This window comes from Poecilia formosa, unplaced genomic scaffold (assembly GCF_000485575.1).
Source record: "Poecilia formosa unplaced genomic scaffold, Poecilia_formosa-5.1.2 Scaffold169, whole genome shotgun sequence".
NCBI lineage: Eukaryota > Metazoa > Chordata > Actinopteri > Cyprinodontiformes > Poeciliidae > Poecilia > Poecilia formosa.
Window position 1 is genome coordinate 1,097,356 of NW_006800108.1, and position 12,288 is coordinate 1,109,643.

The window sequence follows — 12,288 nt, forward strand, 5'->3', positions numbered from 1 at the left end:
CCCCTAAATAGCTAAAATAAGCTCATACCAGTTTGTAGCTAGCTTAGCACAGTTACTAGGCAACCATCAAACGTCTTGGAAAAACACAAAACCGGAAGTAAATTAGCTGTATCTATGCGAGTATGTGGTAAATTAATAAATATATATAGAACGCAGGAGAAAGGAGCAACTGCAGTCTAGTTTTTAAAGTGGAAACCTTGCTTATCTCAGTTTCCACACAGTAGAGACAATATTTGACACAAACTCATGGATGACACCATGAGTTGTTGGCAACCTCTGCTAATCCACCTCATTTGCTTTGCTGCGTCTCTTTAATTTTAAACTATAATCTTAGGCAGCATCAAAGTAACAATGAAACAGTGTTAAAATATTGCTTGGTTTTTTTGTTTAAATACTGGTAAACATACATTTTTATTCTAAATATTTGTGTTAATACCGTGAAACTGCTTCTACTCAAGCTTATACCTCAAATACCTAAGAGTGGTGTAAGTTTCCTTTACACGCCCACATAAAAAGTTTGACGCTAAAAAAGTTCAGCCTAACAATAACTCATGACGACACCAATTTTTATTACTGCTAAACATCATGCCACCCATTTTCATTATCACGTTCAACAATGACAGAAAAATAAATTGACACCAACAAGATGAGTCATGCAGTTTAGTTCCTCCCAAAACCAGTTTGTACTCAACCATGTTCAATAGATGGATTATGAGTCACTTTTGAGGAAACGTTTTTATATAACATATGGATGGATACGTTTGAGTTCTACCAGCGCCTTGTTAAAAAGGAAGAGTGGTTTTAGGGAGTGAACTCAACACATCCTTTTCAGATTAAGTGTTTTCGCCAGCTCAAGCAGGCTTGTGTTCATTTTCTGTCTCCTGTATTTGACGTACAGATCATACGCTGGAGAAAGTAACCTAGAAACAAATATGGAACAACTTCAACAATAATTTATTCATTTAGTTGAACAGATTGTATAAAACTTCAGCATTTATTGAGATGTGACACAAAGCAGCATACAGTTATATTGGTCATAAACTGAGTCGATACTAACCACACTGAAGCAGCTGCAGCACCCATGCGGACATGTTACATGGCTTTGGTTTTTCTACAAGTGTATATTTCTTTTTAAATATTACCATAACTAATTATTTTTCCTGCTTAGATTACAGTCTGGGTTTGCTGCCAGGATGTCCTCTGGCAGCAAACCCAGAGAACATCCTTTCTTTCTTGGTCTTGGTTCAGGTCGAGTTGCTTTTACACCGTTGGAGAATGTCTTCCATCTTCATCTGGATCTCAGACACCCTCTTGGCCCACTTTTCGCGCACCTCGTCTTCATCATCCTCAGTGACGGCAGTGTACCCCATCAGCGCGATGAGGCCCATGTGGAAGAGGTGCGCGATATGAGAGCAGTGGCGCTCCATGGTTTCATGGAGCGGCACTTTGTTTTCCTTGCAGTCATCAAAGTACACATCCAGCAGAGCTCTTCCAAACACCGTTTTTACGCCCATCACACCACGATAAAACACATCCAGGCCCAAATCTGACTTGTCTCTCTCGTAAATCTTTTCAAAGTTCTCCATGTACCTCTGGGCATTGTCTGGGTCTTTCTTCACCTGGGCCACCATGCTGTTGAAGGCAGTGTACTGGTGCTTGATGTACTCCTCATACTTCCCGTATGTTTCGTTTACCTCGGCGATGCGGATCTGGCTCAGGCATTGTTTGTTTTTCTCAGAGATGCTCTCCAGTTTGGTGTGGATAGCCTGGAAGTCTTTGTCCAAGGCGTGGCTCTCATCATCCGCCAGGCCCTTTCTTGCCACACCAACCAGAGAGGAGACAATGCCAAAGATGGGGTCGATGGAGGAGGCGAAGGAGGACACCTTCTCCACGCAGCACAGGACTTTGGCTGCAGTTTTCTTGATTTGTTGAGCATCAGCCATAACTGCAAGTCTACTTCCACACTGATTGACTCTGGAAGATGAACAAATTGAATGTAAAAAAACACCATGTCGTGTGGCCCTGTGCCAAACTCTGAGTTAAGAACTTATAGAAACATGATTACTGTACAAGCAGATAAAAGTTAATATTTCAAACTTTAATATCTAGATTGTCTTTCAAAACTGCAGAAAGAAGTTTAAAAAAAATTATCCATACACTGACAGACATGTTCCACCACAGAGTTTGTGGGTGCAGTTTTTCTCCAATTGCCATCAACTCAAAACCACCTTTTTATTTCCTTTATGGGTTTCAGTTCTAAGAATTCCCATTGATGATATTAAGTAAATATATCCTGAATATCTGGTTGAAGGACCAGGAGTTTAGAAGTGCTGCAGGGCCCTTTTAATGCCTCACGTACCTCCAGGTCATGCATTAGCCTGCTTGCTTTCAGTAAAAGAAAATCCAGCTGTAAACTAGAAAACATGAAATGCACTTTATGGCGTAGATTAAAAGTTTTCAGCTTCAAGACTCTCTTCAGTGAAGACAAGAAGATTGATGCATGTTCTGCCATTTGTTTCATTTCCATAGTTTTTGAAGTTTTGATTGTAGAGCATAGTTTTTACTTTACCTGAGGAGGAGCACCTTTTTAAAAATCAACTCAAAGGTGTAATGTTTAGAAGTAAAATAACATTTTTAAAAAATCAACTGATTTGATTGTCCAACAAAATAGTCCATCAGACATTTGGAAACTGTTTTCATCTCCATTTAAGAATTTTATTGGAATATTTACGCTAAAAAACTAACATCAAAGGAGAATATTTTCCATCACTGTTTTTTTAAATATAATGTAATATAATTGCCACTCAGTTGGATGAAGGGTTTTTGCCTAGCTGACATTTATTCCAACCACTAAGGAAGAACAATTGTCAAATATATCGAGAATCCCATGTTAATATTTAAAACATGTTTTATTTATATATTAAATCAATGTTGTTGTTGTTTTCAGACTCACAACTGCATGCAAGTTTCCATGTAAAAAAAACTACTTTAAAGTGTCTTCGTCCTGATGAAGCCATATGGAAATGTTGCTAACATACATGCTAATAGTTCACCAGAAAGAGGCAGTCTTTTTTAAGGTCTCTTGTATTATTTTATGCAGACTAAACTAAATTATTGGGACCTCAGCACAAATCGTGTTGTATTGGATCTCTGTCATAGTTGTGACATTAATCATCCCGCTCAGTCTTGTTCTCCTGGAAAAATAACTCGGAAACAACAGTAGGTGTGTCTCCATCTCTACGAACACAAGCCGAATTGGAAACAAGAAAAATGCGGGCAGGTTAACAACATTCTACGAAAAGTTGTTTAGCATCCTAAAACAGCCTCGGGTAGCTGTTTTATTTCCCATTTTTAATGTGAAACTCTGGATGCGTTTGTTCTCAGGCTCCCATTTCCTGATTTTCAGCTGCTTAACATGACTGAACCTGTCATGATCCTATCAGTTCCCAGCTGGATCCAGCTATCACACAAAGATCCTAAAAATCCTTCAGATCAGAGATAAAAAGCCAGAAAGGCTCACCGTGTTTACTCACCAGAGATAAAACTGTTTGTATCCCGTCCGTCTACAGCCGCTGTCTGATTCTGCTTTCCACCATTTTCCACACCAGTTAGCTAAAGCCAACCCCTCATTGCCAAATAAGGGCATAAGCAACAGGAAGTGGCTGAGGGCTGTCCTGTTCTGATTGGTTGAGGAGGACTTCCTTCATCTGCATCACTGAAGTTCTAACCACATGCTTTTTGACCTTCGTCTTATTAATTATGGTTTCTCCCATCCTCATACCTTAACTGGGAAGGAAATTCGTAGTAAAGAGAAATGAAAGCAAAACATACTTAGTAACAAATACTTTTATATTTTGATCTAAGAGTTCATTAAAATTCTCCTCATACATTTGTGCATGGTTCCTTTTCATTTTTAATTGCGGGATTGGCGTCAGGTTTTTAAATATTGTGACAAAGCATTAGAATGAGAATAGACTAAACACTATATTTCTATGAATGGGCTTTTATGTATGTAAAATAAGTCTGTAATTTTATTTTATTTCTAACTACATCTCCAATCAACACAAAGGAAGCAAAAATGAATAACTACAAAAAAAAAAACATAAATAAGTTAAAATACACAAAATAAAAACAAGTATGACCACACAAAAGTTAATCGGTTGCTTAAAATAATACTTGACCTTTTATTTTATTTTATTTTTTTCTTATTTCTATTTATTTATAACAAATACACGAAGAAATTAATGTCATGATAAAGGTTTTTTATTGCAGTATGTTGATTTAAAATGATGTGTATCCCAATCCTGAGGGCTCCAGAAGAACAGACAGCAATATAATCTGCTAAGGATTTTAATTACTTTGACTTGATGACCTGAAAAAAACTTAGTTTTATATGTTAAATTAAACTTACGTTTATTCAAGTACAGTTCCCTGGCTAAAAGTTAAAATGTCTCAAAAATAAAGCATAAAACTGTGATGACTCCAACACATTTTTCTCAGACTGTAAGACAAGTTTATATTTAAATAAAATCTTCTTCATCTGTTTTTGTTTGTGCTTCCTCATTGTTATATTTTCATAAGCACTGCAGACACACTAAAAGTTGTGAATTTCATGTTTTTAAATAAGGGTTTCTGCTTGTAAGAAGTGTAAGAAGAAACTAACTTTATGAATATATGTATATATATATATATATATATATATAAAATTCCCCTCTCACCCTCCGTGGGTGGTCTCTTTCATCCTCTGAGCTCGGGTCCTCTACCAGAGGCCTGGGAGCTTGAGGGTTCTGCGCAGTATCTTGGCTGTGCCTAGAACTGCACATTTCTGGACTGAGATGTCTGATGTTGTTCCTGGGATCTGTTTGAGCCACTGCTCCAGTTTGGGGGTGACTGCCCCGAGGGCCCCGATGACCACAGGCACCACTGTGGTCTTCACCTTCCAGGCCTTCTCCAGTTCCTCTCTGAGGCCCTGGTATTTCTCCAGTTTCTCATGCTCCTTTTTCCTGATGTTGTGGTCACTTGGTATTGCTACATCCACCACAACGGCTTTCCTCTGTTCTTTATCCACCACCACAATGTCCGGTTGGTTCGCCATTACCATCTTGTCTGTTTGGATCTGGAAGTCCCACAGGATCTTAGCTCGGTCATTCTCCACCACCTTTGGGGGTGTCCCCCACTTTCCAGTCCATATTCTGCACTGTATTAGCTGACTGTATAGCTCAGTGGGTAGACACCAGTCTACCACCCGGGAGACCGGGGTTCAAATCCGGGCTGGGGCGAGTTACAACAGTGCAATTGAGCTATGCAGTGTGGGTCCTTAGGCAAGACCCTTGGAGCTATATAGCCTACCTCATACCATGAGAGACATTGATATGCATAACATGCCGGCTCAGACGTCGCCCGGCCAAACAAGGGCGGCATCAGGAGCTGGGGAACCAGAGCACCTTGATGAAAAATGGGCTACTGGAACAAGTAATGAACAAACTGTCAAAGCTGAACGAGACAGCAACTGACCTGAGAGAGAAAATCGTGGCCCGAATATATAGATAAATATATAAAACAGATAAAGAAACAGCTGATAGTTTCCTTTCCAACAAGTAGAACAGGTTATTTTTCTGGAAGAAAGCCTATCTTTTCCTAATAAAGCAACCGATAGTTTGTCTACCAGCTGGTAGACAAACTGGAAAAGACAGGTGGTTTATGTGCGATACACGATATGCACACTAAAGCAAAAGACTTGCAGGTAAAACAGTGTTTGGACCGACCCGGGCTTAAACAACGCTTAGTGAGGAAGAGGTCATTACATTATCTGAAACAAAAAATCAAATTACAGTTTCTAAATACACTCACCCACTTAAAAACATATTCCAGAGAACCTCTTTCTAATGGTGAAGTAAGGTGGTGGCAGCATCATGTTGTGGGGTTGTTTTGCTGCAGCAGGAACTGGTGAATTTAACAAAAAAGATCATCATGTGGAAAAACTGAAGCAATATAAAAAAACACATGGCTATAAGCTAAAGATGCAACCAAATTAATTACAAAGTGGCTTAACGATGGAGTGGCCTTCGCAAAGTTTTCATCTCAGTGCAAAACAAATTCATAACACAGTTGAAAAGGTTTTGTTAGTATTTTCAGACTAAATACTAAATACCTGACTCAGGTACACTAGTTTCTAACTAATTTGAGAAGCTTAAATCCAAAATGTGGCTGAAATGACAGAGTTCCAAAGACAGTTCTACCAAATACTAAGGAAATTATTCTGTCATTTTACAAACATATTATTTTAGTGATCCTAATTTTCCTAATCCAGGAAAACTTTTAGTCAGATTCAATCTCAGATAGCAAGGAAAATGTTTATATTTCTATAAAATGTGCGTAAACACGTGGTCTCAAGCAAAGTTTTTATGCTTTTCCTGCGTCCAAAGAACTTCCTCCCATTGTGAAGCATTCCAGCCACGCCTTCATAACCAGTTTGGTTGACCAGACAACCAAACTGGTTGACCAGACAACCAAACTGGTTATGAAGAATGGCGTTAGTTTGTTTGCAGAAATGGTAGAAACATTTACTGTTCGTACTTTAATTATTCATTACATTTTACATCAATTTATTCGTTCTATTTGTAACTAAAGTCATATTGACTTTATTCACAGTCTTTTAATTTTTTTCTTATCAATGTGTCATTCAGAAGGAAATCAACACGGTTTTGCAAATGTCTTTGCATTTGTGTTTCGGGAAACTTAATTTTTAATTTAAGAAAGAATGTGTTAAATTAATTCATTTCAGTTATTTTAACTTTGATCATAGAAGCAGAGACTTTAAAAAGTTGACATATGAGCAATTTGTGCGAAGGCCACTCCATCGTTAAGCCACTTTGTAATTAATTTGGTTGCATCTTTAGCTTATAGCCATGTGTTTTTTTATATTGCTTCAGTTTTTCCACATGATTACTGTAATGTTTACTCAAAATCTTTAATTATTTTTAGCAACTGACTAAACATGACATTACTTAACTGGACAAGGTTGTTGTGTAATATTTAAATTACTGTGATGATCTGAGATAAAAAGGGGAAACATCTGCTGGCTTTTCTAGATGTCACACATACCAGACACACTCCTTTCTGTTCTCAGTCTTTCTACTACAGTTCAGTGTTTGGAAGGAAACTACAGTATTTTAAATATTGTGTGGAATAAAATAACTTTTTAAATATAGGTGTTATTAGTGCAGTAATTAGTTAGCAGTAAAGAAATGCTCATAGACAGATTTAGCTTCTAATCGAGGGGATTTTATTTGCACTATTTTCTGTTTTAATCAAAGTTTCACTCAGAAGGAAATCAACTCAGTTTTTGTTTTCTGAGAATGTGTTTGCATTTACATTTTGGGAAAGTAGAAACTATTAATTGTTCTGCATTCTGTGAACTTACAGACTGTTTGAAAACAATCAATTTGTCATATTTATGTCTTGTTTGTTTTACAAAATCACTTTTGTGAAATGGATTTACATTAGCAGTGCACGTCAATATGTTGTGTAGGATGGGTGAGACATTTTTAATATTGTTGATATTAAATATGTATAAATAATTGTACATTTAACCATGACAATGTGAAGTTTAAGTGTAATTTTATGTGGGAATGAACTAGGAGCATATTTGGTTCTTGAGTGTGAGAGGAACAGGAAATCATAAGATTTCTTCCTTTTCGAACAAATTATGGAAAATTTCATGTCAATGGGCATTATTATTATTCTACTGTGTTTTTACTTTTTGTCTGAAATAAATAAAATGAATACAACCTGAACACAGCATTACTGACATAAACCTGGTGGTGGCAGCATCATGCTACGGCCGTGCTTTTCTTCACTCGGCATAGTGAGTTCAGTGAGATGAAGCTCAAACCTTGAAGAAAACATGTTAGAACATCTAAAATTATTTATTCCAGCATACCCAACGTTTCATAGTTTATCTGTAAAAGTTGTGAAATTCATGCACCATTTTGCTTTCTTCTTCTCAAATTGTTGCTACTTTGTTGCCAGCGAAATACATTGAAATTCGTGGCAAAGTTCAACAGGTTAGCTTACTTTTGTGAAGCACTGTAATTCCAGACCTTATCAAATTCCTCCTTTTATGCGTTATAATGATAAAAAAAAACAGTGAGAAAACAGTCAGCTGCGGCAGACGTGTGTAAATAGTTTCTATTTTGAGCAAATATCCAGCTATTTCTGTACCAGTTTAATCAGCACACTACACCTGGACAGGTTAAATAAACATGGTTTTATAGTTTCATATAAAGTTTTGATGTGCAAATTGTAAAAACTGGTCGATTTTAAAAATATTTTATATAAATAAGTCACTTTAAAACTTTTACACATTTAGAAACCGGTATTTTGTGAGCCTCTCAGCCCCACCCTCATGTATTTTCCCCTCTGAACTCCCACCTGCGGCTCAGCTGCTCTTCTGCAGTTTTTCTCACTTCAAAACCCCGGCTGACAGTCTGGCTGTCATTTTGTCCACGCTTCTTTCTGTCCTGCTCTTTGTGTGCATCGTCTGCTGGAACCCGGGCCGGACCGGACTGACTGGACTAAACCCGCAGTTTCAGGTATGAACTTTATTGAACTGAGCAGCATGTTTGACTCAGCAGTGCGTTCAGTTTTTTGGGATTAGGAGGGTTTAAGTCGGCCATTGAAGTGGTCAGAATGGGTGAGCAAAAGGCTGAGCTGGCTTTGAACCAGAATCAAACTGTTTGATTATTGAATGGACACTAAATGTAGGCAAGCCACAGTTTATTCATTAGATATCTTGCCCTTTTTATTATTCACCTTTTCTGAGAATTACAACAAATTGAATGATAGCTTTATGATTCTTTTTTTCTCACTGTATCATTTACATTACGTTGTTTTTTAGGACTGGAAAAGGAACGACATCGGTGAAAATGTTCAAGCTGTTACCAGAGCTGGTGCTCCTGCTGGGGTGAGGAAACAGACCACACACTGACACAGGGGACACAAAGTTAAACAATCATGATCTATCTATGGCGCATATTTAGAATTATTGTTGTTATGAAATACATTTTTTGATAATGGCATGTATTTACACACACTGCATAAAAAGTGATTCTGTCAGACTGTGGACTTTGTAATGGCTTCTCCAAAACACTGCCTTGTTGTCCTTGAGCCACTTTGTAGCTAATCTGACTGAATCTTTTGTCCATTTCATTTGTTCATTATTTGACCTGTGTGCCAAAGGCTTCATTTCCAATCTGATTGTTTGAGATGTTGCTACTTTTCATGTCACGCTCTGGTATCTTGCAGTCTTCTTTCTTTTTCTCCTAATATAACATCCGATTACTAGAATAATAGTTAGTCACAGCCATAATGCCAGTAATGATGATGCTGGATGTCTTAATCTCAGTGTTTCCACATCCTTGCAGTTTTCTCGAAGTTTGTTCCAGATTTGTGGTGCATAAAAACTGAATGCTGCTTCTCCATGTTTTGTTCTGGATGCAGAGCAGAACCAGAAGACCTGAGAGGTCTGGAAAGTTGATACAACAACATCAGATCTTTAATGTATTGTGTTGCTAAGCCGTTCAGTGATTTATAAACTAACAACAGTATTTTAGGATTTACTCTCTGAGCTACAGGGAGCCAGTATAGGAACCTTAAAACTGGTTTTATGTGCTCTATCTTCTTGGTTTTAGTCAGAACACGAGCAGCAGCGTTCTGGATCACCTGCAGCTGGACGGTTAATTTTTTACGAAAGATAAATGCATGAATGAGTTTCTCTAGATCTTTCTGAAACATAAGTCCTCTAATCCTGGAAATGTTCTTCAGGTGATAGAAGGCTGATTTTGTAACCATCTTTATGTGTTTCTGAAGGTTCAGATCTGAGATCGTCACAACACAGACGTGATCTCTAGTTTCCAGCTGTAATATCTGAAGCTGTGTGTTGACTCTGGATTGCTCCTTTTGTGTTCCAAACATAATAACTTCAGTTTTGTTTCCGTTCAGCTGGAGACAGTTTTGGCACATCCAGACATTTATCTTTTCCAAGCATCCGTCACCTGGTGACATCATAATGCCACTTATTTGCTACGTGCCTGGACAGCATAATGAACCGGTTTCACCTTGTTTTTAGAGTCGTCGGGTTTAGTTTTGGAGCAATCCAGAGACCCGACTATGACGACACTCCAAACCCTGAGTTCTTGAACCCTTCCTGGATGGCCAGCATCCCTGATGACCAGCCGCTGTCTGCTGTCACGATGCCAGGAACACACAACACCATGTCTCTGTACGGCGGCGTCTACGCAGAGTGTCAGACCTGGAACCTGACCTCCCAGCTCCGAGCCGGTGTCCGTTATCTAGATGTCCGTGTGCGTCACGTCAACGGGAATCTCACCATCCACCATGGAGTCTCCTACCAGTGGGCTCACTTTGGACATGTGCTAGAGGGCGTGTTTGACTTCCTGCACGAATACCCAAGTGAGACGGTGTTGATGCGAGTGAAAGAGGAGTTCAGTGAGACGAATAACATCTACGGCGCTGTGGTCGACTTCATCCATCACTACGGCCATTGGGACCTGCTGTGGCACAGCCGCCTGGTGCCGACCATGGCTGAGGCCCGAGGGAAGCTCATCATCCTGCAGGATTTTACCGGCCCAGATCTGGGAATGCGCTACGGTTCCCTGGATATAGCTGATGCCTGGAAGGTATGAGGAGTTAATGTTTTGTTTCTGTTTTTGTCTAGACGTTTGTCTCCATATCCACTGGAATGGGCATGATATTTTGCTGGTTTTAAACCAATAAAAAAAATCGGGATTTTGTCACTTCAATAATTATTGACTGCCGTATAGAGCGTACCTCACTATAAGCTGCACCCACAAAGTAAAAAAAAAAACAAAACAAAACAAAAAAAAACTGGAAAGGTAAGCCGTACCAGGCTATAAGCTGCTGGTATTTCCACAGATTTATTAAGGAGGCAGCCCTTTGCTACCTCCTTAATAAGGGAGTATGAGTTTGAAGAAAAATCCACAGAAAAGCCACACCGGGCTATAAGCCGAATGGTTCAAAACGCAGGGGAAAAGTAGCGGCTTATAGTCCGAAAAATACGGTAGTTTCTTATTGGCCAATGAGATTAATGCTCTAAATCCAACAAGAATCAGATCAGCATTGCTGTGAAACTAAAAAAGGAGAGGAGTAAGCGTCTATTTTTTTTTTTTTTAGCAAAAATGTAAATTTAGGTTCATGGTAGCCTAATAAATTTGCTCTCATTGTAGTTTTAAGTATTTCCGGTGATGTGCGTTTGCTGCTGCCTGCAGGTTCCCTCTCTGCTGAATTTGGAGGAGAAGTGGCAGAGTGTCTACAAACACCTGGAGGCCGCACCGTCAGGAAATATGGCTCAGATTTTTCTGACCTACTCCAGTGGAGCTGGTGTGTTCGCTCACCCCAGAGCTGTGGCAAAGGGAATCAACCCACAGCTGTACGAGTACCTGCAGGCCAAGACCGACCAGAACCAGCGCCTGGGAATCATATGCATGGACTTCCCAGCTGCTCCTATCATCCAAACCATCATTAATTTCCAACTGAGAGAGGTCGTGAAAACCAACAAAACAGATGTGAAACATCCAATTTCTTATTTCAGGTATATGGTCAAGCATTTTGCAGCTAATAACTGACCAATACTGTTGTTGTAACTCAGACGTTTGCAAAAAATTCAGTAGATTTCTAACAACAGCAGCCCAGAGAAATATATAAACTTTCAAACTAAACCTGTTTTCTACTCACTTGCCACTTGCCTGGTTACATTAAGAAAATGACAGGTAAATAAATAAATACTTTCTTTAGCTTTTGGGTGGGAAAAAACAGTAAATTTTATCTTGAATTTGAACACAAGGCCTCACACAAATAAATGAAATAAAGCTACTTCTGGTTTCATCTCCTGTTATGATCCGTTTTTCCAGTCTTATCGAGTTCCTCTGCTGTTTAGAAAAATTGGAAAAATACCTCATCTAATAAACCTTGACGATTTTCTGAGTAGAATATAATATGATATCGCTTTATTTGTATTTCAGCGAGTAACAGTAAAAGTTGGACAAAATAAAATAGAAACATTGAATAGCTATGTCAAAAAAGAACAAAAAAACAAAGAATTACTCAGTAGTGAATAGGAAAAGCACAAAAATATTTAAAAGGAATAAATTGAAGGAGCTTAAATTGTGCAAAAAGTCAATATCTAGTAATTCTGTGTCTTGCAAAATTATTTTTTGTGCATTCTGTCAGATCAGAATCACAAACTTT

General features: G+C 38.5%; 2 protein-coding genes across 3 annotated transcripts; one reads left to right on the forward strand and one right to left on the reverse strand.

The window, feature by feature from the left end:
- Positions 1 to 931: 931 nt before the first annotated feature.
- Positions 932 to 3,642, reverse strand: rpz2 (rapunzel 2). 2 transcript variants are annotated; one of them, XM_007564925.2, is made up of 2 exons: positions 3,534 to 3,642; positions 932 to 1,974 (listed from the first exon to the last, which is right to left on the reverse strand). In XM_007564925.2, the coding sequence occupies exon 2, from the start codon at positions 1,941 to 1,943 to the stop codon at positions 1,245 to 1,247; it is 699 nt and encodes a 232-aa protein (XP_007564987.1). In that variant the 5' UTR covers positions 1,944 to 1,974; positions 3,534 to 3,642; the 3' UTR covers positions 932 to 1,244. The 2 variants fall into 2 exon arrangements, with proteins under 2 accessions (XP_007564987.1, XP_016533421.1); XM_016677935.1 differs by having other exon boundaries at positions 3,521 to 3,619.
- A 4,761-nt stretch (positions 3,643 to 8,403) lies between these two features.
- LOC103146851 (1-phosphatidylinositol phosphodiesterase-like) lies at positions 8,404 to 11,922 on the forward strand. Its single transcript, XM_007564926.2, has 4 exons — positions 8,404 to 8,594; positions 8,900 to 8,965; positions 10,130 to 10,700; positions 11,310 to 11,922. The coding sequence occupies exons 2-4, from the start codon at positions 8,928 to 8,930 to the stop codon at positions 11,664 to 11,666; spliced, it is 966 nt and encodes a 321-aa protein (XP_007564988.1). The 5' UTR covers positions 8,404 to 8,594; positions 8,900 to 8,927; the 3' UTR covers positions 11,667 to 11,922.
- The last annotated feature ends 366 nt before the right edge of the window (positions 11,923 to 12,288 follow it).